This window comes from Syngnathus typhle, linkage group LG4 (genome assembly GCF_033458585.1).
Source record: "Syngnathus typhle isolate RoL2023-S1 ecotype Sweden linkage group LG4, RoL_Styp_1.0, whole genome shotgun sequence".
Lineage (NCBI taxonomy): Eukaryota > Metazoa > Chordata > Actinopteri > Syngnathiformes > Syngnathidae > Syngnathus > Syngnathus typhle.
In genome coordinates this window covers 6,598,509-6,625,880 of record NC_083741.1, presented here as the reverse complement: position 1 = coordinate 6,625,880, position 27,372 = coordinate 6,598,509, and the positions used below count along the sequence as shown (strand labels likewise).

At 41.8% G+C, this 27,372-nt stretch overlaps 2 protein-coding genes and 1 long non-coding RNA gene across 5 annotated transcripts; 1 reads left to right on the top strand and 2 right to left on the bottom strand.

Moving 5' to 3' along the window:
• Nucleotides 1-247: 247 nt before the first annotated feature.
• Nucleotides 248-18,756, bottom strand: LOC133153219 (cysteine--tRNA ligase, cytoplasmic-like). 2 transcript variants are annotated; one of them, XM_061277363.1, is made up of 23 exons: nucleotides 18,599-18,733; nucleotides 16,956-17,183; nucleotides 16,146-16,237; nucleotides 15,556-15,644; nucleotides 15,375-15,471; nucleotides 14,118-14,216; nucleotides 13,836-13,985; nucleotides 13,501-13,641; nucleotides 12,931-13,019; nucleotides 12,743-12,864; nucleotides 12,468-12,580; nucleotides 12,239-12,367; nucleotides 12,003-12,132; nucleotides 11,006-11,109; nucleotides 10,808-10,905; nucleotides 10,022-10,211; nucleotides 9,819-9,887; nucleotides 8,250-8,331; nucleotides 8,044-8,124; nucleotides 1,228-1,295; nucleotides 918-977; nucleotides 742-825; nucleotides 248-418 (listed from the first exon to the last, which is right to left on the bottom strand). In XM_061277363.1, exons 1-23 carry the CDS (start codon nucleotides 18,618-18,620, stop codon nucleotides 272-274), a joined length of 2,484 nt encoding a protein of 827 aa, XP_061133347.1. In that variant the 5' UTR covers nucleotides 18,621-18,733; the 3' UTR covers nucleotides 248-271. The 2 variants fall into 2 exon arrangements, with proteins under 2 accessions (XP_061133347.1, XP_061133348.1); XM_061277364.1 differs by lacking the exon at nucleotides 16,956-17,183 and having other exon boundaries at nucleotides 18,599-18,756.
• On the top strand, nucleotides 18,748-27,060 carry pex16 (peroxisomal biogenesis factor 16). 2 transcript variants are annotated; one of them, XM_061277378.1, is made up of 11 exons: nucleotides 18,748-19,041; nucleotides 19,161-19,196; nucleotides 21,075-21,151; nucleotides 21,720-21,808; nucleotides 21,928-22,028; nucleotides 22,192-22,272; nucleotides 22,963-23,118; nucleotides 23,810-23,882; nucleotides 25,062-25,181; nucleotides 26,463-26,527; nucleotides 26,889-27,060. In XM_061277378.1, exons 1-11 carry the CDS (start codon nucleotides 18,909-18,911, stop codon nucleotides 26,945-26,947), a joined length of 990 nt encoding a protein of 329 aa, XP_061133362.1. In that variant the 5' UTR covers nucleotides 18,748-18,908; the 3' UTR covers nucleotides 26,948-27,060. The 2 variants fall into 2 exon arrangements, with proteins under 2 accessions (XP_061133362.1, XP_061133361.1); XM_061277377.1 differs by having other exon boundaries at nucleotides 18,750-19,041; nucleotides 21,675-21,808.
• On the bottom strand, nucleotides 21,802-22,968 carry LOC133153225 (uncharacterized). Its single transcript, XR_009714273.1, has 2 exons — nucleotides 22,742-22,968; nucleotides 21,802-22,288 (listed from the first exon to the last, which is right to left on the bottom strand). It is a non-coding gene; the product is annotated as an uncharacterized LOC133153225 (long non-coding RNA).
• Nucleotides 27,061-27,372: the final 312 nt, after the last annotated feature.

The following is a 27,372-nucleotide window of genomic DNA, read 5'->3' as shown; positions in this document are numbered from 1 at the left end:
ATAATTTTACATTTACGGACTTAAGTAGGAGTCAAAATTTGGGTGCGTATTATACATGGGTACAAGTTTTCCAGCATCAACATGCCATTTTTAGGGTGCGTATTATACATGGGGGCGCATTATACATAGAAAAAAACAGTAGTTTATTATTGGTAATGGTAAGATTCTTTTCATAAAAACAAAGAAAATCGCAGTTTTTACTATGAAACTATAGACATTATCGGTTTGAAAAAACAGACCATTGAACTGAACTTTCTGAAAATAATTTTATTTAGTTTTTTTTTGCCTCCCCTGACTGCACGCCCATGCTCAAAAGATACTCTTTATGTATCTTTTGTTGATTTTCATAAAGCTTGCGCAGTTTCTTTTCTTGTCCTTTGCTGAGTTCCTTCCCTTCAGCATCATGCGTGGGAAAACCCTGCGGACAGAGGAAGAAATGACATGACGAGAACTGTACAAAGTACGTGATTATTATATAGAATTAATTGGTTCAAATGGCTCATAAAAAGGTCAGGAACATCGACTTTTCCATTCGAACGATTGGAGATTGGCTATTTAGATGTGCTGACTCACCAGCCTCACATATTATTGGTAAAATCGTCAGACATGGGCAAGATATTCCTTGCTTTTCATTGCGGGGTTCACAGGCATAAAGGATTATAGATAATGCTTGCATTTTGCTGATATTTCTTTTTTTTTTCAAGTGACAGTTGTAATTTGAAAACCTGTGTAACATGTTACCATTTCATCAAATTTGGAATATTTGTCTGTGTCTGCAAGGAACATCTCAAATGGAGGAATCTTCATTTTAGCAAGTTTAGCCATCTGAAACACAAAAGCCATGAACAAACAAATCAGGAAACATTACAGTTTGATTAATCACAATATTTTCACGAGCCGAAGAGGTCGAAACAAACCTCTTGTTCTTCTTTCTTCCTGGCAGCCTCCTCTTTTTTCTTCTGCTTCTCTTCCTCCATCTATGAACAAAATAGTTCACACTTAAGTATTGTATTCATATACTGTATATTCAAAATCGAATGGAAGAAACGCCTGGGTAATCTAAGTTCCCTGCTCTTTCTTTTGTATTAAACTTGTACTACTTTACTTACTTACATTATTATGAGGCGACACATACATATCAAATTTGAGAAAACACTGTCACTAGCAAAGAAGCCTTTGTTCTCACTCACACTTTGCAATGTACATGGTACCACTGCCTCTCTTTACCTTGATCTTTTCATTCCGTTCCTTCAATAAAATCTCCTTGTCCACCAGTTTCACCACAGTTGGTAGTCCTGCAACACAGTCACATTGCATAACTACATCATGAATAAAGTCTATTAATAATACTGAATTTGGGCTTAGTAGCTGTTGTATTTACAAAAGTAAAAACTTGTGGGTAATAGTTTGACAAGCACAAATATTATACACAGCGCTCCTCCTACTTTGCTTCTCTTAAGACAGGAATGCCGAACCGGTCGACAGCACTTGACCCGCGGTCACCAGTCAGCTAGCAGAGTAGTTGAGTTGTTAGTATTTTTTGTCTAGTCTAACTTCAAGCTCGTTTGTTTGATATGCAATGCGGCACTGGGATTGGCAAAGACAGGGAAACTTGAGGAGCAGGAGCGGCATTTTAAAACTGTACACGAGAACTACGAAAGTGACATTTGTGCTCTTAACGCGCAACCTAAGTGCATCCTGACTCCCTAGTTCAGTAGGTCATCATTTCCTTTTTACAAATTCACCTATATTGTATCTGATTTATTTTCTGTTTTGCTCATGTTTAAGCCTGTAACACCGGCGCACAAGATGGAGCATCGGCATTTGATGTCGCCATCCATGCTCGGTATTTCCCCATCTTAGTCAGTCTGCGCAGGCATTTTTTCAACGCTGTCCGATGGTGATGAGGGCTGATGGCACGAGCACTGTTATATGTTGTTCAACATGGTATCCATGTTTTTATGCATGCGGCCATGAGCCTACGTGTGGGTAAGCAAGTGCGCGTGCATGTGCATGATTACGCGTGTACGCGTGTATGCGTGCATACACGTGCGTTGAGTCAATTATGGGAGACTGACTGCATGAAAAGTGGATCTTTGGTCAAAAATGGTTGGTCACCCCTGTCCTAAAAAAACTTATTTAAAAGACACTTCAGGATTTTTCTTCTCCTTTTGCTAACAATTCAACTGTGCTATTTCATCCATCCTGTCGTGGTATCGTGTTTTGTGGGTTGTTTTGTCTTGTCCTGTCCTTCGTATTATCACTTCCTGTTTTATTTTGTATATCTCATTTCAGTTCGTGGGTGTGTGTATTTAGCCTGCGTTTTCCCCTTGTCTTGTGCCAGTGCGTCTTGCTTGTCATGATCACTAGCGATCCTGGAGTCACAGATATTCCCCGAGAAAGCCTAGATAGTAGAGACTTTTTGCCCAAGCTCTGTGTTTTGTTCGTTAGATTTTTGCCTTCGTATTTCCCTCAATTTGAGGAGTTATTTGTTTGCTGTTCTCAGCCTTTTTTCCCTTGTGTTGAGGCGCTTTTGTTTTTCCCTTTTTCCCTCATCTTGAGGCGCTTTTTATTCCTGGTGCTGCCTTCCGTGGAGGAAATAAAATTCCTTTGTTTGAACTCTGCATTCGAGTCCTTTCCCTGCTCCGAGCCTGACAGTACGCACTGGCCAGACATGGACTCGGCCGAGTCGGAGCATCTGGCCGCCACAGTCCGCTCCCAGGCATCGCAGCTCCCCCGTCATCAGAAGCAGGTAGATGCCCTGGGAGTTGGCGTTCAAGAGATCAGGAAGACACAGGAGGACTTCAGAGCGGCGGTGGCCGCCCAGGTGGGAACACTGAGCTGGCAACTGCAAGACGTTCTCACGCTTCCGACCGCGGGACCAGCGGCAACGCCCAGTTCCCCAGCTGCTTACCCGGTGGATCGTCCGGCTCCCGCTCCCATGACGATGGGGATCAGACTGGCTCCCCCTGAACGATACGCTGGTGAACCCGGGCGCAGCAAAGCTTTCATAACAGAGTGTCAGATGTATTTCGAGCAGTCCCCAGGATACTTCCCCACCGAACGCTCTCGGAGTACTTGATCTCATACCTGACGGGAAGGGCCCGAGCGTGGGCGACTGCAGAATGGGCCAGGGATTCCGCTACCTGTCATTCCCTCTCCGCTTTCATCGAGGCCCTGCGCACGGCGTTTGATACGGTCTCCCTGGACCAAGAGAAGGCGCGTGAGCTGGGCCAGCTGACCCAGGGTCGGGAGTCGGTCGGCGACTACGCGATCTGCTTCCGCACTCTGGCCGCGGAATGCGGGTGGAACTTGACAGCCCTGTATGATGCCTTTCTCAAGGGTCTTTTCGGACCCATCCAGAACCAACTCATTCCCCTCGATCTTCCCGCTGACCTTAACGCTCTCATCGCGCTGGCTATCCGCACGGACAACCGGTTGCATGACTGGAGGAAGCAGCGCACAAGCCGGAGCGCAACCGCCTTCTTCCCCGGTTCAGGGGTGAGGTCGCCACTCCTCGAGACGCACCGACAAAGACCGAACACGGCACTGCTACCGCCTGCGACGGAACTCCTGCAGCGGAGGAAAGGCAGTGCCGACGCCAGGAAGGCAGGTGCTATTACTGCAGGGCGCAAGGACATCTCTTCCTCTCCTGGCCGGTAAGGAAGAATCGGACGATAAGCACCTTCACCGTTGTCCAGCAGAAAGGTCGGGCCCTGCCCATCGGCATCCTTACCTGTCTAGGAAAGGTCACCAAACTTGGTGTGCTAATTGACTCCGGGGCAGACGAGAGTTTGATTGACTGGGCCTTTGCTCGGAGATTAGGGGTAGAACCGAAACGCTAGACACGACCGTGAAGGCCAAGGCGCTCAATGGTCAAGCGCTCTTTGACATATCCCATGTAACTGAACCCATCTCGCTGTCTTTCTGTAATCATCACGAGAAAGTAAGACTGCACGTAGTATCCTCCCCCATGAATCCGCTTATCCTCGGGTATTCGTGGCTAAAACGCCTCAACCCAACCATGAACTGGGAGTCCGGGGAAATAAGGGGGTGGGGACCCCATTCAGGGCTCGAAACTAACGATTGCCCGATTGCCCGGGGCAAGTAGCGATGGCAGACGGGCAAGTAGAATTTTTTCCTCACTTGCCTGAACTTGCCCTGCCATAATACCATGTTTTCAAGCTGTAAAAAGACGATTTTGTGCATAATTTCTCGCAACATCTGCCGCTTCTGGTCCGACATTTTGTTTTCTAGGGAGCGGTTAGTTTCTCGTGTAAGTCTGCAATACATTGATAACGGCAAAGCGCTTCGTAATTAAATGCATGCTCCCTTACCCGTCCCTGGCTCTTCTGCGCCTGCGCACCAGCAGAGCTTGTTTCCCGTTGGCGGATACGAAGGCATATGAAGGCAAAACTTATAGTGTTGTCTTTTTTATTGCAAAAATGTGTCGAGCAAGTAAAAATCCACTCCAAAAAAATTCGGGCAAGTAAAATTTTGTTTCGGGCAAGTAAAATTTTCTCTAACTTGCCCGAGGGCAACTTGGGCAAAAAATAAGCTTCGAGCCCTGCCATTGCCAAGTGTCATGTATTGAACCTAATCCCCTGATCAGGCCTACACGTGGTTCTCACCCAGACTCTGTCCCTCCTGTCCCTGACCCCGAAACCCCGGATCTGACCTGTGTCCCCGTATGTTTCCATCACCTCGCGGAGGTATTTAGCAAAATCAAGGCTAGCTCTCTACCACTCCACCGTCCTTACGACTGCGCCATAGAGCTCTTGCCCGGCGCTACAATACCAAAGGGGAGACTTTATTCCCTTTCGGGACCCGAAAGGCAGGCGTTAAATGATTATATTGATGCGTCAGTTAAGGCGGGATTGATCAGACCCTCGTCATCCCCTGTGAACCCGGGTTTTTCTTCGTGGGCAAAAAGGACGGTACCTTACGCCCCTGCATAGACTACAGTCCACCTAATCAGATCACGATTAAGAACCAATATCCCCTTCCACTCATGTCGGCCGTATTCAACCAATTGCAGCAAGCTCGGGTATTCACCAAGCTAGATTTACGCAACGCGTACCACCTCGTGCGCATTCGGGAGGGCGATGAATGGAAGACGGGATTTAACATTCCCAGAGGACACTTTGAGTACCTAGTAATGCCCTTTAGCCTCACCAATGCACCCGCTTTTTTCCAGGCCATGATTAACAATGTACTGAGAGACTTTTTGGATTGTTTTGTGTAAGTGTACTTGGACGACATTCTGATCTATTCCCCAGACATGGAGACTCATGAGTCCCATGTTAAGTCGGTCTTGCAACGCCTCCTGGATCATCAACTGTACGGAACAGCCGAAAAAAGATAGTTTCATGCCAAGACTATATCATTCCTTGGTTTCATCATAGCCCCCGGTAAGGTAGAGATGAACCCGGCAAACGTAAGCGCGGTGACACAATGGCCTAGACCCGATGGTCGAAGAAAGTGCAGCAATTCCTTGGCTTTGCTAACTTTTACAGACTATTCATCCGAGGCTTCAGCGCCACAGCGGCTCAACTGCATATTCTGACTTCCCCAACAGTGCCGTTCTATTGGACGGGGAAGGCGGAAGCCGCCTTTCGGGAGTTGAAGAAGCGATTCAGCTCCGTCCCAACCCTCACACTGCCTGACCCATCTCGGCAGTTCGTGGTGGAGGTAGACGCCTCCAGTCAGGGAATCGGCGCCGTCTTATGTCAACGGTCCCAGGCAGACAACATGCTCCATCTGTGCCCATTCCTGTCCCGACGGCTGACACCCGCTGAACAGAACTATGACGTAGGGGATTGAGAATTGTTGGCGGTAAAACAGGCCCTTGAAGAATGGAGACACTGGCTGGAGGGAGCCCAACAACCCTTCTTGGTGTGGACGGACCACAAGAACCTGCAGTACATCAAGAACACTAAACGCCTGAATTCACACCAGGCTCGTTGGTCCCTTTTCTTTAACCGATTTAATTTCACCTTGTCTTAAAGACCGGGGGACAAAAACATCAAGCCCGATGCGCTGTCACGCATCTACAGTCCGGATCCGGTGGCCAAGGAGCCCGAACCCATTCTCCCCCCCTCACTGTGTGGTGGGGGCCGTAACCTGGCCCATAGAGGACCTAGTGAAGCAGGCCCACGGCGCCTGTCATCCAGGCGTGCGAAGAACCCTGTACGTCATACAGCAGCGATTCTGGTGGCCCTCCATGGGGGCCGACGTCAAGGAATACATGGTAGCCTGCTCCATCTGTGCGCGGAATAAGAATACCCCTGGCGCCCGTGTGGGTTTGCTGCAACCTCTCCCCATTCCCTCTCGACCATGGGCCGACATCTCTGTGGACTTTGTTACGGGACTTCCCGTGTCCAAGGGGAAGACGACGATACTCACCGTGGTGCCCCGGTTCTCTAAGATGGCCCACTTCATTGCCCTGCCCAAGTTACCCTCAGCTAAGCGAACGGCCGAAGTCCTCATGGCACACGTTTTTAGAGTACACGGATTCCCGCGGGACGTCGTGTCGGATAGGGGCCCCCAATTTGTGTCTAGGTTCTGGAAGGAGTTTTGCAAACTCAGGGGCCACCGTGAGCCTCACTTCGGGCTATCACCCGGAGGCAAACGGCCAGGCGGAGCGCATTAACCAGTGGCTGGAAACAGGCCTCCGCTGCCTAGTGGCCCAGAACCCCTCCACGTGGAGTAAAAACTTGACCTGGGTGAAATACGCCCATAACTCCCTCCCTACCACGGCTACTGGGATGTCCCCCTTCATGTGCGTATTTGGCTATCAGCCCCCGGTCTTCCCTGATAATGAGCCAGAGGTGTCCATTACCTCGGCACGCGCCGTGGTGCGACGCTGTCGTCACATCTGGGCGGCAGCGCGAGCCACGCTGGTCCGCCAGGGCGACAGAGTAAAGAGGATGGCCGACCGGAGGCGACGGCCGGCGCCCGCCTACCAGCGGGGTTAACGGGTCTGGCTGTCCGCCCGTGACCTTCCCCTCCAGGTGGGCTCCAGGAAGCTGGCCCCGCAAAATTCCCCATTTCCAAAGTCGTGAGTCCAGCCGCTGTACGACTTCGCCTGCCCCAGTCCCTTGCCGTGCATCCCACCCTCTACGTCGGGAAGATTAAGCCAGTCAGGGCGAGTGGAATGGTGCCGGCTCCCGCGCCGCCTCCGTGGACTGTGGGGGGTGGGCCTGCGTACAATGTCAAGGAGCTGCTGGACGTGCGCAGGAAGGGAAGGGGCTGGCAGTTCCTGGTCGACTGGGAGGGTTATGGGCCAGAAGAGCGGCAATGGGTGCCGCAAAGTTACATCTTGGATCCCGGTCTGCTGGATGACTGGTGTTTTGTGGGTTTTTTGTCTCGTCCTGTCCTTCGTATTATCACTTCCTGTTTTATTTTGTATATCTCATTTCAGTTCATGGGTCCTTCCTCTGTACGTCAGTCCACTTGACCTCCCTGTTTCCCAACTACGTACACCTGTGTCGTCCGCCCTGATTGTCTGCACCTGTGACCTCCCCCTCCCGTGTGTGTATTTAGCCTGCGTTTTCCCCTTGTCTTGTGCCAGTGCGTCTTGCTTGTCATGATCACTATCGATCCCGTAGTCCCAGATATTCCCCGAGAAAGCCTAGATAGTAGAGACTTTTTGCCCAAGCTCTGTGTTTCGTTCGTTAGATTTTTGCCTTCGTATTTCCCTCAGTTTCAGGCGTTTTTTGTTTGCTGTTCTCAGCCTTTTTTCCCTCGTGCTGAGGCGCTTTTATTTTTGCCTTTTTCCCTCATCTTGAGGCGCTTTTTGTTCCTGGTGCTGCCTTCCGTGGAGGAAATAAAACTCCTTTGTTTGAACTCTGCATTAGAGTCCTCTCCCTGCTCCGAGCCTGACAACATACCTCCCTCCCTCAGGAGAGAGCGAGAGCAAGAGAGCAAGAGAGCGATATAGATATACTACAGTCGCATACAGTACTGTATTGTCAATTCATATCCACACAACTAAATGGCACACAATTACTTACAATTATATAAAACAAGATGTTATGTTACCTTCATGATCTTCGAGTCGGACACCCAGCTCCGGTAATGTAACATCACGGACATCGTCACAAAGCACCAGCAACTCCATGACTGGTAGAAAAATATATATAAAAACAAATACTTGCACTGCTAGTGGAAAAAACAAAACAAAATTTTGCTAACACTTGAAATGTTACAAGTCAAATCAAAGCAGAGCAGAAATCTACAGGTCTTACCCTTCTGCTGTCTGGCAATTGTTCGTACTTGCTCTCGGAAAGTAGACAGAACTGAAAGGTAAGGCATCACTGTGCTCTCCAGCTAAAAAAGACAACATAAAAACTATTAATAATTATATTAAAACAGTCACATAAAAGTTTGTCTTAACAAATCTTATACCGTTTTTTTTCTTGTATAATGCGCAAAATTTAACGAATTAATTGTCCTAAAATCTGGGGTGCGCATTATACATGGGTACAAAATTTTTTAAATTTTTTAATCTTTTTAATTTTTTATTTTATTTTTTTATTTTATTTTTTTAAGAAAGTCATGGTACAACAAAACCAACAACAGGACTGACCGACAAAGACGTGGATCAAAAAAACAGGGTGACATTACCAAAGACAGGAACAGAAACCAAACAGACATCATGACATCATCCGACGGTGAGCGAGGGGCAGACAGGACTTAAATACAAAACATTACATTGATTGAGGTGACACAGGAAGAGAGGGGCGACGCGAACAGAAACTATGGCAACCTAGACACATAGCAAAACTGGGGACGAGACATGACAAATCTCCTTCGAAATAAACCTCGAAATCACCTTTCTTCTTGTTTGTTGTCAATCGCGCATCGCATTCAGCCATCCTGCCCAACACACTTAGTCAGTAAAATTCATAATTGACGACACATCGTTTGATGCAATGGTGCTATCCTTGATAGTGTGTTATTGTCAAATATTGTTTGTTTTTTAATCTCCATCGCGGACCAGACGTCATACGGAGGCAGTATGACTGCGCATGCGCACTATGGATCCGATGCGCAGAACGGATGCGCAAGACACGTCAGCTATATAAAGAGCGAGAATTGTTTTCTTCCTATTAGTTTCAATTCACAGTTTCAATCAGCAAATAACAAAATGCGTATTATAGGTTATGTTTTATTTCACAACACTTTGCCTTGTTCCTTTCGTCTCTGCTGTTCACTTCAAACACGCTCCATACGACCGCAATGCTCTCGTATCAGACGCTTGCTCGATCACCTGCTCGTTTGCTGTCACAATGTACCCTACACAAATCCGAAACATTTGTTGCGGCTCCGAGTCACGACGAGGGGCAAGTTTTGGTTTCCAAGGGTGTTTTTATTCCTCTTCAACGTCTCTCCCATACAAAGCCGCCTTTTTCACGTCCGCACGCCTTTTTCAAATGTGCGCACTGAGCGCGGTGGTGCCTTTACGGGCAGTCGGAGAAATCAACGCCAACAAAATAAATTACATCCAGCCTAGTTAAGACCATACCAAAGACTATAAAAATGGGACCCATTGCCTCCCTGCGTGTGTGACGATCATTGGGACTTAAAAAAAAAAAAAAAAGTTTTTTTTAAAAATTAAAAGAAATTGGGTACAGGTTTTTTTCCAGCATCAACATGCCATTTTTAGGGTGCGTATTATACATGGGGGCGCATTATACACGGAAAAAAACTGTATTTATAATTTTATATATAAATTCTACTTATGCTATCGCAAAATAAGTGGTATCCGGCAAATATTAGAAATGACTAGTGATAGAAAAATGGGTCTGTCTTACGTCAACACTCTGTTCTTGTCCTCCAACTGGGAAACCAATGGGCTCTGAACCTTCAATTGCACCAAATATCTAGAAGACATCAATAACTTTTTTTTACGAGAAGCTCTGACAATACACAGACCAAATAAAGCTTTCACATTGTTATAATTTGAAAGTAGTTAATCAGGACGCATCAGAGGGCTTTTTTGTTTTTCTTTTCTCACCTTGAGCATTTTGGTGAGATACATGGCAATACTTTCCATCAGCATGCGGTTGGGTCTCATCTTAGCACCTTTTTTGCTGGCGATGTAGCTGTTGCTCTGATTAACCAGCTGCCTCATCTCCTCCATGGCTGTGCGGGTGTCAATGTTGTCACACAGAGCCACATGGATGGCAGCCTTCTTGTCGTAAAAACTAGAGGACACAGATGATATCCCTACCTATTAGGCATTACATTGCCAGACTTGAGGAAATAACTTCTGACATACTTTGTTACTAATAATACATGTTACTAATGATCTAATAAAAAACAGTACAGTTATCATTTTTAGTCCCAAAACAATTATAAGGCCCAAGATGTACTTTTATTGTAACCAAAACAGAGGGTTCTGGAGGGGTTCTGCTGTGCATGAGGGGATACCAAGAAGGGCCGGGCTGGCTGTGCATTTGGGATAAAATATACATAAGTGATGCTTTTACACTGGTGGAGAGAGTGAGGTGGTGGCCAAATCTTAGCCTATTGAAATTATTAGGTTTTTTTGGCCTTTAAATATTTGTGTAGCTCTATGCAGAGAAAATACATAAAAATGATTAAAATTTACATTACAGCTGAGCTTTTGTTTTTTATTTAACAATTTTGCTTTTACTTCATAATCTCCTAAATTTGTAGAAGGGTGGAGCAGACAACAACAGAACCACATTTCTGTCCATTTATTTGTAACTTTTTATTATGACGACTGACCAGAGAAGATATCAACTCAATATGGGACGCCGCATTTCTTTTCTCTTACCTTTTGTTAAGTGCCACCTCTGCTACATCCCACTTTTCAAACTGCCCTGTGATGTCAGTAGGTGCACGCAGAATGTCCTTCACATTCAAGAAAAACTCCTGTTCACAAAAGGAAAGAAAATAACACAACATATTATGAAATTATTTAGGATAAGCAGATTTTTTTGAGAGAGAGATCTATTTGGCCAGTATCACATACATTCAGGAACTTCTCATACTGGACAACTAACTCCATAGTGTTGGGGGAGTAATCCAAGGTATCTTTCCACGAATGCATCAAGAAAGCAAGACGGAGCTGGCGGGCTGCAATAACAAACAGGAACACAGACTTATTATTTCAAATGTGAAAAGAAAAAGACAAATTACGTGTTAAAACAGACATTTGATGTGTGGATTTGCCTACTTTTAAAAAAGGAACGCTTCACAGGAGCTTTACTATCAAATACTACTTTATAAAATTGACATCTTTGAGCCGCACAAAATTATTTCCCTTTAGATCTAATAATGACCTGTTCTGGCATCATCTTCTTCTCTTGGGAATTGATGTATAGTTTGTGTTGCCAATCTTTTGGCCATTGACTGGCACACAGAAAGGCAGCTTTGACGTTTGGTCAATGAGCATACAGTACGCAATTAGGAATTTCAATTCTAAATGAAAAGGTTGGGTGCGTTAATGTAACTTTTAAAAATTCTAATGCGGTCAAATTAGGGTCTCAAAATCTAGTTTCAATTGGCTTAATGTACTATTTTATTCACGTTCATTTATATAGCTACAAAATACCCCAGTTTTTGTGTTGTTTTTCGTTACCATAGTGACCATATTAAAGGGTTGTTTTCCTGGTGATGGGATGCCAATCTGCCAAAGTTATAGACTTTTATGAATCGGTCTGTGGTGGAAATAAGTTGGGGACGACAGCTGTACAGTACATCTTGGCTTCAAGTGTCCTCACAAATTATGGCTGCCTCTAACAAATCCAAGCATATAAAAGTTTTATCTTGCATGACATTGGTGTTTACACAAAGTTTCTGGTCCATAAATACAAATTGGCCATTTCCTTTACTGTGTAAAACCAGGAACAAATCAAGTGTGATTGGTGTTGTAAACCCCTTTCACTCAAATTCATTGCGCACAACATTTTTTTTTTTTATGCTCAGTCAGTTAGGAGTACAAGGGAAAAAAAGATAACTAAAAAAACCTGTATTTTTTGCCAAGGCTTCCTTAATGGTAATAAAATTCTTCAAAGATTTGGACATCTTGCATCCTGCAATTGTCAGGTGACCAGTGTGCAAGAAGTAACGGACCCAATGATCGTTCTCAAAGAAAGCCTACGAAGAACAAAAGCACAAAACATAGTTGGTCTTGGTAATGATCAGAAGCTCCCAATGTTTCACATAACATTAATGATAAACATTTTTTTTGTTACTTTTGTACCTCAGACTGAGCCAGCTCATTGTCATGATGGGGGAATCTGAGATCAAACCCACCACCGTGAATATCCATCGACTCCCCCAAGATGGAGCCGGCCATGGCCGAGCACTCAATATGCCAGCCAGGCCTTCCCTATTAACACATTAAAAAAATATATCTAATGTTTTTCAAACTTTTCGCAATTGTACATAAAGGTCTCTTAAACGGGAAGCAAAAAGGAAACTCATCTTACTTTTCCCCAAGGAGAGTCCCATGAAGGTTCTCCGGGCTTAGATGCCTTCCACAAGGCAAAATCATTGGGTGATTTTTTCTCACTTAACTGGTCGGCAGAAATGCTGAGGTCACCTGAAGAAGAAAAGAAAAACCACACAAAACTATAGTGTCTATGGGTGGTACTTTTAAGTTTGGAAAGTAGGCATTTTAGGATTGAACATGGTGCCCCAAAAATATATAAACACGCTAGCTCATGGTTATCATTGTTATCATTCCAAACATGGTATCATGTACCTTCTCCCTCTTGTAAAGCCTTCTGATCTCCAACTGCCTCTGGCACAAGTTTGGCATACGAGTGTTTTGGACAGGCATCGAACTTTGCAGTGTTAAAGTAAACAGAGCTATTTGATTCATACCTGAAAACATTTTACTCATTAGCATTTATACTGAAATGATAAATAATGTGTTACATTCTACTTTACCCATAGCCATTTGTGACAATCTTCTTCACAAACTCCACAATTTCTGGTACATATTCACTGACACGGGTAAGGACATCAGGAGGAAGAACCTAGAAAACAAAGATAATCTTGGGACAAGTGCAGTCTTCACTCACAGATTTAAATGAGCTTCTTTAAATTTTTGAAAATACTTTGGAGATGTTTTATTTTGCTCCCTATCATCTTTGTGAATGTGATGCAGTCCAAAATCTGGGTGCATCCGAGTTTAGCGCTGGTGCAACCAAGAAAAAAACATTAGGTGCATCAGTGCAACCTGTGCTAAAAGTTCATCCGGAGCCCTATTCATCACAGCAGATATAGTAACTTTTGTGACAAGCCTAAATACATTGATAATCATATTAAGCCAAATACAGAGTACAAAACACAGATGTTGCCATTTTTTTTATTAGCTTTCCAATATCTATTTTATTTTTAAAGCAGACATTGATCCAATACCACCATTTCTCTTTGGTAACCAACAAGAGAGATGCTCATTGAATAGTTTATGACACTGTTGTTACCTTTCATATTAAACTGCACCATGCTACTTACATTCAAGGCGTCCATGTCTTTATGGTACTCTCCCTCCCAAAATTTAGGCAGAATAGCAAAGATTGAGTTGTCTGTGACTTCACTTCCAAACTGACCGTCCAGCCAGTCAGACAGCATGTCCTTGGAATTTGCCAACAGTGCCTAGACGAAAGACATTTTATAATAGCAGTGTATTTTAATGTTAAACAAATTGCTAGAATACTGAAACTATATATTAAAAGATAAAGCCAAAATGTAAACACAGTTATTTGTCCAATTAGTAAATATAAAATAAAACAAAGTTGTTGCCTTGTGAAGGAAATACATTTGTGGTTGTAATTAAGGTTAAGTCTTACCTGGGCCAGAGGTTGCACGATGTCATCTGCAGCTTTACTCTCCAATGCTGCCTGCAGAGGCTGCAGAGCACTGGTAATGGCCGCATCAAGCCTTTCAAGCATCTGTTTTTTATCTGCGTCAGTAGTTGAGGCTAAGCGAGCCTTAAAGGGCTGAGGATAACAAGTAAGCAAGTTCAAATCACAGAGCCACTGATAACCTATTATAAAGTTTTATGGTACTTGTTTGGACACACAAACTTAGGGCTGACAATGACATCAAAGTTTATTTTTGTAACTTCTCACCACTCGGGCAGTCATCACATCCTTCAGTATTTGAGCAGCTTGTGGTTGCTTCTCCTTGTACTGGTCCATTAGGTAGTTCTGACGTGCCCTTTTAATTATCTGACAGACAAATAGTTACAAATCAGTTTCTCGATCGACCGCTTAAAACATCAAGTATAATAAGCATCGCAGTGCCTTAATTTCCCTCAGTGGAAAAATAAAATCTCTTTTAAAATGGTAAAAACCACTAATCAAGGCTCTGTGGTCATCTCAAGGTCTGTTCATCAAGTGTTGGTTAATATTCTTTAAGTTAGCATTACAACGTTGAGGAATCTATGAGTCATGAACAAGAGGAATATCCTCTGTGTAAGAATAGCAACAGAAAGTTTTGAACATCTGACTGGTGAGTCAATTTACCGTTTTTTTCCATGTATAATGCGCAAAATTTAACTAATTTATTGTCCTAAAATCTGGGGTGCGCATTATACATGGGTACAAAAAAAAAAAAAATCTTTTTTTTTTTTTTTTAATCCGGATATGATACGGAGGCCGCCATTACAGATGCGCTTTCTTCTCTGCTGTTCACTTCAAACACGCTCCATACGAACACAATGCTCTCGTATCAGACGCTTGCTCGATCACCTGCTCGTTTGCTGTCACAATGTACCCTACACAAATCCGAAACATTTCTTCGCTATCAAGTTTGCTACCGCATGCGCAGTGATACTGACCGGCAGAATAACATCCGGTTGTTCCCAAAGATGATCTTTTTTCTGAAATAATTTTACGTTTACGGTCTTAAGTAGGAGTCAAAATTTAGGTGCGTATTATACATGGGTACAGGCTTTTTTCCAGCATCAACATGCCATTTTTAGGGTGCGTATTATACATGGGGGCGCATTATACATGGAAAAAAACGGTATATATTTTAAACCAGTACTACTATCAGTACGCGAGTCAGTGGAAGTTCTAGCATGAATGTGCGAGACACGCCTTTGGTTACACGTGCGGTTTTCTTTATGATTCCGAGCTGCGTGTTTCCTACTTATGAGTCAGAGGCCAGATGTTCTTCAATCACGAGTGACCTCAGGTAGGTTTTTAATCAACGCACAAGTACTCTGCTTGAACAAGTTAAAAGATTCCACAAGGAGGCACAATTTAGTGTCCCTCCTTGTTTGCCATTCTCTGAGTGTGAGCAGTATAATACCCAACTTTGAGCATACTCGTTTGATTCCAGTTATTGCATTTACAAATGGCTACTTTATAGCTCGTACATACTTTGTCATCGATGTCTGTGATGTTCATGCAGTAAAAAACATCATACTTGAAGTAGTCCTTCAGTACTCTTCGCAGAATATCAAAAGAGATGTATGATCTGGAAAGACATCCGGAATGAGAACTTATTTGTACTTTAGTGTGGTGGCGACAGGTGGAATGCTTTTCACTGTGTCCCGTTTACCTGGCATGTCCCATGTGGGAGGCATCGTACACTGTTGGACCACAGCTGTACCATGTGACCTTGTTTCCATTCTGAGGAACAAAGCGTTCCTGAAATAGTTCACAGAAAGCAAGTTAATAGCTGCAGATTACATGTTTTGTTGGAAACACTTCCTGGACACTTATTTTCGAGGGCCATTAGAGCTGCATGTGTCGATAGCATTGGTATTTACAAGCCTATGTGACCTATGTGAAAATGTCACTCAAAACATTAACTGTAAAGTATTTTCAAGATGGCAACATGTAGTAATTCCATTTCTTCACTCTTAACAAACAAATCGAAAATCAAATATGTTGTGTTCAAATGGTAATGATCCATTTTCTTTGTTCTTTCTACACAATGAATTATGACACAATGACAACTACGTAAGAAAAGCAGGCCTTTTATAGAAGTCATTTTACGAACCGGACTAATGTGCACGGTCAGTCTGTCTTGATGTTTGCATTTAATTTAAGCATTTATTTAACTGAGGTTCATAGAGCTTCAATTTTGGGAAGTTTTTTCAACACCAAAAACAATCATACATTTTATTTAATAAATATCTTCACTACCTTTGCTCTGGTGAGACTATTATAGAGTCGGAGTTGGGGAATATCTGTTCCAGCTGGTGGAGACCACTGAGGCTGTACCCTCTTTCCTTTCCCTGAAATAAGATTGTCAAATGTATTAAACAGGGCCAAAACATACTTCATTTGGCGAACGTCAATACATTACATGCAACCATTGGACCTTCTACAAACAAGGATACTAGATGAATTGGGTCCACATTTAGTTATAAGGCAATCCATGAAAGCACAAGTCCCACCCCTCTATTGGACCACAATATCCAAGTGTCCATGCATTACAAGATACAATTTGGTAGGTCACTAATTTTTTTTTCCACAAATGCGATTTCACATTTTGATCGCACGCTCTCGTGTATTTGTAACATATTTGTAACATGATCCATCCAATTTGGAAGGTCACTAATTCTTTTTCCACAAATGTGACTTCACATATTGATCACTTGCTCTTGTGTATGCATATTTGTAACATGATTCATAACATCCATCACATGACTGCTCATAATCTCTCCTAGTGACTGATAATGACTACTCAAAGCAGTTGGTCCTGCTGTCACACTGGCCTGCGCAGCAACAAAACTACTTTCACGGCAAAACTAATATTAGAGCATCTATTTTTTTTTCCACGTCTGTCCATTTTGAAAACATGTAGCATATGCAAGCACGTGTCAGACTAACAGCAAGTGTTAGCGCTAGTGTTTATATTGGGGGCGACTAACCACTTTCCCTGCCTGAGGACGTCAATGTCCTAGTTGGTTCCACAGTCTAGCCTGCTGAGGTCTTCAACTGTCTACTCACTGCTGCTGTCTGGGCTCAGGTCTTGCTGGAGGCATGTTATGTGTCTGTACCAACGCAGAGCGTGGACATGTTGTGGGTCTGGGGGCCTGTGGAGAAGCTTAAGTGCCTGCTGGTCAGCCTGAGAAGGGCTGAAACCAGCCAGGTAGCTGCGAGTTGTTAGGTAGTCATTCAGTGCTGCTGCCAGTGCAGCATCCTCTTTTATTTGGAGCAAGAAGCCATACTCAAAGGCTGCAAAATAGAAAGAAAGCAAATAGTTGCAGATAAGACTAGGCTGCACCAGCCTGAAACAATCAGTAACAGGTTTCCCCCCGGGCAGCTGCGATTAGCTTCACCAGCGAAAGGACAGAGCAAGGAAGGAAATGAGCAAAAAGCTCATGAAACATTTGCAGCAACTCACACTCCAGTTTGTCATCTATTGTATTTTGATTTCGTCTTTGATAATGCCGTGCATGACTCTTGCCAAGTGTCATTTTCTCCTCGTTTTAGTGCATAAATGACAGAATGCACCACTGAATGTGATGCACCTTTCATCTTACAGAAATGAAAAGTTTAAAAAAGAAACATAGAAAAGCAATGCTTTCTGAGGTATCAGAGCAATCGCAATATTCTGATTTGGCTATAAACTCTTGATGTAAAAAGTTAAAGTTCTAATGTTTTTGTGATATACAAAATGAGACCAAGAGCTTGGTCATGCATTGACAGAAACATCATTATCTACAAAAATTATGTCATAGTTATGAATATGATCAATCTTAAACCATGGGTGTATTAATCCATTAACAGATAAAAACAAATGAAAGATGACCAATTATTTGGATCCTTTGGAGGAAAAAAAGAACGGGAAATTTCTGCTCTATTTTGTAAACTAAAAGTGAAACCGAACGTTTTCCTTTAAGCATCCTCCAATGACTAAGAATGAAAATGAAGCAAAGTCAAAACGAAACCAAAAATATCCTACTGACTACGTAAAACCCCGTACAGAAAATACTGTTACATTTTAATCAATTCGTGCGCACGACCATAACCATAACTCATTTTAAATTCAACTCGAAGATTTAAATCGAATTGTAGTAGTCTAACTACAAGACATATATTGGAAAACGGGTGACAGCTTAATAAAAAAAAAAAGAAAAAGCCTTTGTGCAGTATTTCCTGTACACTATGACTTCATAAATTAAAATATTACATCAGACACAAAGTTTAAAAAAAAAAAAAAAAATACACACAGACCAGGTATCTGAAATTTTATCCATGTGGTCAGAACATGTCAAGGTTAAAAATTGCAATGTAGTGTCATTTCTAAGTTAATTAATTTCGTGTTACATTGTTTAAACACCCGATTAGTTACAGATACGCTTCCAAAGTTTATGAATCCATACTTGCAAATTGTCTATTTCATCACATAAAATGAGAAACCTTAAGAATAAGAATAATGATGATGATAATAATAACAATAAAAATCATTGTGCACATTATTCCAAAGTACCAAATGGCCAGGTTTTTCCAGCGAGCGCAGCAACGACTGTCACGCAGCTAAGCATGCCCACATTTTACAATCAGAAAGCTAGGCTACGTGTTATATGAGTGACAGTTCAACGACATTTTAAAACCAGACTACGAGAAGATAAATTAGGAAAAATTACCTTGTTCTCCTGTGATCGACATTTCCACGGCGCGAAGCTACTGGGTGCTGATGCAACAATAGTGTGCGAAGCAGGACTCAGGAAGAAATGGGGCTTTTAAATACTCATGGTCGGAACTAATGCACTCCAAGTCACTTGAACAGCGGGAATAAAAAATATGTAGGACCACTACTCCGGAAGTTTGACTTGCAAGCGGAAACGCCTGTGTTTACAATATTCTCAGCTATATTCTATATGCAATATTCTCAAAATAATGGCGTGTAGAACACCAATTAAATGTAAAGTGTAGATTTTCAGTTTGCGCTACAAAATGTCTCTCTTCAAGGGCCACATTGATAAATTGACTCGGGTTTACGAGCGTTATACAGAGTATGTTAGAAGGAACCCAACTGCAACGGCACAGGTGGAGAGCATAGTTCGGACTATTTCTTACCTAATCGCAGGTGAGTGACTTCCCAGAATATTTAAGGCGCTTAAAACGGCCATGAGAAACACAATTAGTAATAATAATACGGCGGTTCACATGAAGGAACCATCTTTAAACACTGATTCTTTTTTGCAGGAAGATTTGCAGATTCCCATGAACTATCTGAACTTGGTAAGAAAAAAATAGTCTATGCACAGTCGCTTACTGAGTTAACAGAAAGATACATCTCTGTGACATCTGGCTATGTTTCTTAATGCTCCATACATTGATTACTAGTTAGCCAGGTTAGTTACTAGGGAACTAGAAAGATAATACATTTTATTTATTACACATCCCAATGCTGTAATAAGTGTGAAATAAATATATAAATAAACAAACTCAGATCAAATCCCAACAAGAAATCTAGAAAGGACTCAAACGTATGGTACAACAAACAAATCACCGTTCTAATACAAATACTCGAATTTGATTTCTGTACAGACAGAATGATTGCTTCCATTTACAGTAGCTATGGTGTGAACGTGAGTGTGATTTTTTTTCTGTCGTTATAATAAGTACCATGCGATGGAATGGAGATCAATCCAGGTTGTACTCTGTCTTTTGCTCCAAGCTGGGATAGATGCCAAATGCCTGAACTGGATAACTAGTGTACAGAAAAGTTGGACGGATGGATAAATATGATTCCACTACACATAAATCCCCTCAGCATGTATTTAGTATGCCCTGGCTATTGAATCGATTGCAACTGGAGTGTTTTTTTTTCGGTCTTTTGTGGATTTACATTTAACAATTTTCACAGTCTTGGACTGAAAACTGAAAGTCCAAATAAAGTTTTAAACTTTTACTGGGGTCACAGATGGCTATTTTGTTTAAAGTGAGTAAGTTAGTAAATTAAAAGAGTTTCTGAACCACACCTACATCAATGACCTTCAAATAGAATTACCATCCTGAATGAGACAGAATAAAACTGAAAGCATGTCAAAAGGAAACTGAAAGAATCAAGACTGATGCAACATTTGGAAAGGGGATTATAAAAAACTGTTTCTTTAAAATCACCCAAACTATGAATCGGGAAAGTGTTAATGGTTGCCCAAAATACACAATTCAGAATCTGCACTTCACACAACATGTTTCTGGAATGTGGAAGGAAACCCCTGTGCGTTGTGATAAGAATTTCATTTGTTGAGTGACCAAACTTCTTAAATCATCATTGAAATGAATAGAAATTGCATTGGAACACAAACTTCGAAAAAGCATCAAAGGTGTTGATCTTTTTTTTTTAATTGTCTCTTTTAAAGTCGAATAGTGGACTTTTCACACAAGAGAATTATTTAAGAACTAGTAAAGTAATATGTAAAAGTGCTGCTATATTATTCAGACTGAATCACATATTCCCATATTGCAAGTGGAATTTTATTTAATTCATGAATAGAATTTCATTTTATATAAGAGGTCATGCTTAGAATTTCTTTTAGGTTTTAATATATGCATACCTGCAGAATAGAATTCTATTCTTTTTTGTAATTGAAATCATGTTCAGTATGTGTCCAGAATCAGCAAAATGGGCCGTGTTGTTACTGTTCAACAGAGATACTATAAAAGTATAAATCATCTCGAAGGAAACCCAACAGTTTCCTGTCTTCAACCAATATGACTAAACATGAAAGTGAAACCTAGTCAGAAGGAAACAGAAAGAAAAGACGTGATGCAATGGATGCTAGGAATGTCAAATTCTCTTTGACTTCATTACAAGTTCTTACGGCAACACATACTTATAAATAGTCTCTTTCAATTAGCAAATTAAAATTAAAATATTCTGCTGTGTTGTGTCATAGCATCATGCCACAGTAGGAATAGAATAGAGTGTTAGTCATCTAAAATGTTGTATATGCTTGGAAAGAAACCTAAAAATGGGTTCTTCTTTTTAACTGTAGATATACTGAGGAAGATGTCCTTATTTCCCCCAACTCACAATTTGCCACAATAGGGTTAGGATTGAAATGTGCAAATGTTTATGGGATTCATTGTGTGACTTTGTGTGTTTTTCAGTGTATTCTGCTTCCAATCTCCTGGTGCTTTTCAATGACAGCATTCTGCGCAGAGGCCTGAAATGTGCCTTAACTGTGGTGAGCACTCTTAAAGGGATAGTCCAGTTTTTTCACCTTGTAAACTCAATTGAGATATTCTTTGATCAGGAAAAGGAAAACAGTTGTACAGCGAGTTGTTTGTTTGTTAGTTATGTATTTAATTGAAATCTCTAAGGGTTCATTTGACACACATTTCTCTTGAAGTCCACCTACTGTACTTCCTCTACTGCCTATCTGAAAAGAAGGTGCTTTAAGCGGACACACTTGGCTGAACGGTCGGCCTCCAGTGGTTCCAATCTTTCCAAATCCAACGTTTACATTTCGACAGGCCGAATTCTGATGGTTGTTCAAGCGCCATCAAAGATGAATTTTGTTTGGAGAGACTCTTTAGATCCCAAAACATCCGCTGGAACGATGCCCAGGAGTGTTTGACTATCGAAAACAGGATCAATTATTCTACTTTTCATAATCCTTACACAAGTCAAGTGGATTATGTGCACATGTAGAAAAAAATCTGTTTGTGTCATAGCCATCATTTTCAAATTTGTTTTCTGTTGTCCAGTCCATCTCACAACAGAGAATACTCACCTGGCTTTCTGTGTTGGAGTATGTGGAGGTGTTCCTGGAGATGGGTGCCCAAAAGGTGTGCGGTGAAGTTGGCTGCTGGCTCGTCATCGGACTCATTCAAATTTTCAAGTAAATTACTTTTAATCAAATTTTGAGTCATGTCAACATGGCAGTTTTTACATTAATGGCTGCGTGATGAGTTGCTGCTCCTCATCGGACTGAATTCTCCTCTCCCATTAATCCCAAAGGGCAGTTTTTCGCCTTGTGCTTCTTTTGCGGTACAAATCGGGCATCCAGACTTCACCGCCGATTATCCCCCTTGACAGAGGTGCAGAGCTAGGTGACAAAGGTAAGTTGATGTCAACTCTGCTCTTTTGTGCTTGACACTTTGACGACATTTATAACCCCCACACCCCCTTGAAAAATATGGTAACATGCATCTGTCACACTTGAATACAAGCCAATAGGAGGTGACCCAGCGAGATGTCAAAGACAGTTCCTTTTGTGCACAGATGATGGAAGTGTGGAGCAGCAAGACAACGGCTGCTTTGTGGGCCAGAGGACAGGCCGTGTCATCAGATCACTGGGCAGCGGTGAGCAGTGTTGAAACTTCAAAGACAAAATTGTGTGTCATAAACAGCAAGTAGTTTGCGACATGAAGACAAAGTTAGTTTAGTTTAGTCAGTGTCAAAATTCTTCTCGACAGAGGACCATATATCAATTTTTGTGTAGTAGCATCAGAGGTTGTTGCTTGGTGCTCACTATTTTCCCAACCTGTTGACCTTACTGGCAGTAGCAATTAAGAAGTGCGATGAAAAAGGGGAAACACTAAAACGCTACAGGGCTGGCAACATGTGTCATACTTCATTATGTGATTGTTTAGTTGATTTTTATAATTTGCTTTATAATTAGATTTACATTTGCATGAAATGAAAAGAACATTTGAATGAGAAGAAGAAATCAGATTCTTTCTGCATCCGTTAAGACGTAATACTGTATGTAGGGGACAATGGAAAGGCAATTTTCCGTCACCTCAGAGGCTGAATGCGGGGACTCCGTTACCTTGCTCGTCCACGTCACCACTGTCTTCATCAATCCCAAAGAGGCTGATTGTCGTTTCCTTTCCCATCGAAAGCCAACTTGATAAATACATGTTCGACATGCACATGCTCCATTAGTGGATTCCTAAGCGATTATCCGCGTCTGTAGTGGGAACTGCTCTTGTCCGTTGAAATCATTCTGAGGCTAATTTTCCACTTTGATACTTTTTTGTGATGTGGTAGCTCCCTCCGCACAGCCTCTGCAGTGGGGAGCAGCAGCCAGTGAGAAAAAGAGAAGTCGCAACTTGAAGGAAGAGAAGTTCCACAGCAAACCAACACCCTTGAGGCTACAGGAGACCGTCGCTGAAACTGTGTACATCAGTCGACCTCTTGTGCACTGTATCCTTCCCACCGTTGTAATTTGGTTTTGATTTTTTTTCGGGTGGGGGGGGCTGCTTGGGGGTTCTCTGTTTGGTGTGCAACACAAATATACAGTGCAGTATGAGTTGGTGGCATATGGCGCCTAGGCATTGAGTTTGACAGCCAAAACTTTAATTGTCCTTAGTAGATGAGTACGAATGACCATCTGTCCAAATTGAGTGCCTGACGACCAGTCGGTGATGATAGGCTTCAGCTCATTCGTGCTGCTATTGAGAAGAAGCGCTATAGAAAATTATTTCCCATCATTCCGTTTACCTGCTTATTCCCTAACCTGAGCATTAATTGTGTTGACCACTTGGTGGCAACAAAATGAAAGCCCACTTGTAAAAAGAATGAAATATTTGTTTGTCACAACAGTAAAAATGTGGAATGCAGAAATGATGACGTCAGTGTGCTGGCCTTATATCTTTACAATTGCTGTTAAATCCAGATTAACAGTGAAGATGCGCTAAATTTTGGAGAAAAAAATGTCTTATCCTTGTGTAATTTGGGGTCCTTCAAAAAAAAAAAAAGATAGTGGGGTCCTTCACTGAAGATTTGATACATTTGGACAAAAAGGACACCAAAGCTCATCATTTAGTACACATTTGATTGTCTTATTGACGCTCTAATTAGACGGTTCCCCTTAACGTGCACTTTTTGACTGCAGTGCTCAGCCTTGGACTCTGTGGAAAGCAGTCCTGGAAGCCATGGCTTGTCTCTGCAGGTCTGGAGCTTTCCAGGTTTGTAAAATGATGCACTCTGGTGTTATTTTTAGAGCTGGTGTCAGGTATGATGATCTGAGGTTGATTTGGGAACAAAGAGGCATGTATAGAGTAAACAGATTTTACATACAGCATGTTTTTGTTTTTTTTCTCTTTTTTTATCTCCACTGTATATTGTGTATTGTGTATATACTGTCCATATTTTTTAATTACCGTTTTTCTTCCATGTATAATGCGCCCCCATGTGTAATACGCACCCTAAAAAAGGCATGTTGATGCTGGAAAAAAGCCCGTACCCATGTATAATACGCACCCAAATTTTGACTCTACTACATAAGTCCGTAAACGTAAAATTATTTCAGAAAAAAGATCATCTTTGGGAACAACCGGTTGTTATTCTGCCGGTCAGTATCACTGCGCATGCGCTAGCAAACTCGATAGCGAAGAAATGTTTCGGATTTGTGACAGCAAACGAGCAGGTGATCGAGCAAGCGTCTGATACGAGAGCATTGTGTTCGTATGGAGCGTGTTTGAAGTGAACAGCAGAGAAGAAAGGAACAAGGCAAAGTGTTGTGAAATAAAATATTACCTGTAATACGCATTTAGGTAGACAACTGAACTCTCGCTCTTTATATAGCTGACGTGTCAAAAAATAATAATAATTTGTACCCATGTATAATGCGCACCCCAGATTTTAGGACAATAAATTAGTTAAATTTTGCGCATTATACATGGTAAAAAATGGTATACATATCTTTTACTTTTTTTAAATCTTTTACCCCCTTCCCCGCATGCGTGTGTGTGTATATTTAGTTTAGTTTTAGTTTATTGTTTAGCACATATTATATCAATAACTGTGCAAGGAGGGAGACGAAGCCTAGGGCTTGTAAAGAGCTCCACTCCCTCTAACCCCCAATTCCAACCCTTAATGCTGAGTGCCAAGCAGGGAGGCAATGGGTCCCATTTTTACAGTCTTTGGTATGACCCGGCCGGGGTTTGAACCCACAACCTTCCAGTCTCAGGGCGGGCACTCTAACCACTGGGCCACTGAGCTGTTATGTATATGTTAAGTGTACTGCTGCTAACACGGGAGTTTCCCCATTGAGGGAATAAAGGATTATCTTATTTTATCCTATCTTTTAACATCTGTACACAGATTATGTATTGACTCTTTCTTTTGTCAATTTTCCTGTCTAGCTTTGCAGTTCTCCGTGAGCGAATTTTTGATAACAGATGGGAGAGGGAAGAGATGAGGAGAAGAACCTTTCTTTTACTCTACTACCTTGTCCGTTCCCCATTTTATGACCGATATTCAGAGTGAGTATGTTCGAAGGCCACCAAGCACGTTCTTTTCTTCCGAATCGTATCAGATATTGGTAATTTAAATTGCCACACAAACGTAAATGTACCAATCTGAGACCATTCTGTCTAGGGGTGTAACGATACATCGATTCACATCGATTAATTGACATAATGCTCTACGATTTATTGGCATCGATGCTAAACGTAAACATCGATTTATATCGCCGTGTTTGACCTCGGACATTAGACGCGACTTTATTTTGAAATCCAGTTCATTGTTGCTTGCTTCCTCTATCCGGGAGCAGTGCGCCCGGCGTTGTTGTGTTGTGAGCAGAGCAGGCACGTGAAAGGGGAGTCGACAACTAGTACGCGGCTCCTGGGCAGGTGCTATGGCTAGTGTCTAAAAAGACGAGGAAATTTGCTCCCCTTTAGGCTTCAAGTCATTCGTTTGGAAGCACTTTGGATTCCAAAGAAAAGATGGCTCAACCGACAAGACACGTGCAGTTTGTAAATCCAGCCATGCGGTGATCAAATATTCAGGGAGCACAAATCTCGCCGCACATTTAAAGAAAAAACACGACATCAAAGTTCAGTGTTAAAATAAGCACTTTGTATACTGCAATACTCTTGTAATTTCCTAAATAAAGAGTTTGCAGTACCTTGTTGATTTTGCGTATGAATTGTTATAAATCAGGATATTGTTCTATATTTTTTATTAAAAAAAAAAAAATCGATCGTAGAGCACTATATCGCGATATATCGTGAATGAATCGCAGCAGGCTTTAAGATATCGGCAAATATCGTATTGTAGTTCTTTGTATCGATATTATATCGTATCGTGACAAAACCCGCGATTTACACCCCTAATTCTGTCTTGAGAGAGACTTGTGATGTAAAGATTGTGTACCATCATGAAATATTTTAAAATATTGTACTTTTGTTTTCATTTGCAAAAAACGCATATTGTACAACCAAATCACATGGAAGTGTTCGTTCTGATTAAGCTGATGTGTGGAAACAGATTCATTTGTATTTCATTGGGAAACTTAACTAGTGTCGGAGAAATTGGCCAAAATTCATGCCAATATTGATTTTAACTACTCTGATGGTATGAGTTTATGCTTGGAAAAAGTGTAATTTGTTACTAATATCACTTTGCAACTATTGGGCTTTTTCCATCTATCAGCTCCTGAATGTATACTTAAGTTAGATACACTAATTGGTTATGACTGTCCTCAGTGATAAAGTCCCAGTTGAATTATATGTTTGGAGTAAAATCATTTTACATTTTTGCAGAGAAAAGATTATTTTCTTGCTGGGACTTCTGGCCAAGCATGTTCCAGGAATAGGCCTCATAGCACGTAAGTACTCCTGACTAAGGTGTTAAACTTTTAAATCATTTCCTATTTTGGTTGTAAGGTCATTATTTGCAGAGGTGGGCATCATACTCCATCCCTGAGTTTCCCTCCCTATTTCAGCTTTGCCCAGTCGGATAGAAACTCACCTCTGGTTAGGAAAGAAAGACAAAAAAAAAAACATTAATTCTAAGCGTTCTAAATAAATACACACAGACACGCACGCACGCACACACACACACGCATTCCCTGGTTGAATGGTCACCAGGTCTAGTAACTTAGTTAACAATGTTAAGATTGTTTTTTTTAAGTCAATGTTCTGGTTATTTTAATTTTTGTCTTATTGTCCCACAAATTGTTTTTTCAGGGCCACTCATGGATTATTTGCCCAGCTGGCAGAAGATCTACTTCTACAATTGGGGATGAAACAGACAAACAGATTGTAGTTGGAAGGAGCCATAAATCTGGTCTGTACAGTAGTAGTTGCCACAGCCCCGTAGGGAGAAGTCCATCTAAAATAAATATTTTGTAACATGTCAGTTTCTTGTCTAGCTACTTGTCATGTGATATTTGCAGTCAAGCATAGAAGACACTTGAGTGAGAAACACTTGAAAAACCAAAAGAAATCTCAACTATCCCTTTGTTAAAATTTGACAATCACAAACTGATTTGATGCAGGGGAGATGTTTTGTATGGCGGCAGTTGATGTAACTAGAAGGTGCATATCCGTTTCATAAGTGGATTTGGAGCTGGTATACTGTCAAAAACTGCCTATTTCCTAATTCTTTAGTTCATACATTTTGAAGCAATCTAATGACCTCATTGTACCAGTCTGTTCACTAGTTCGAAAA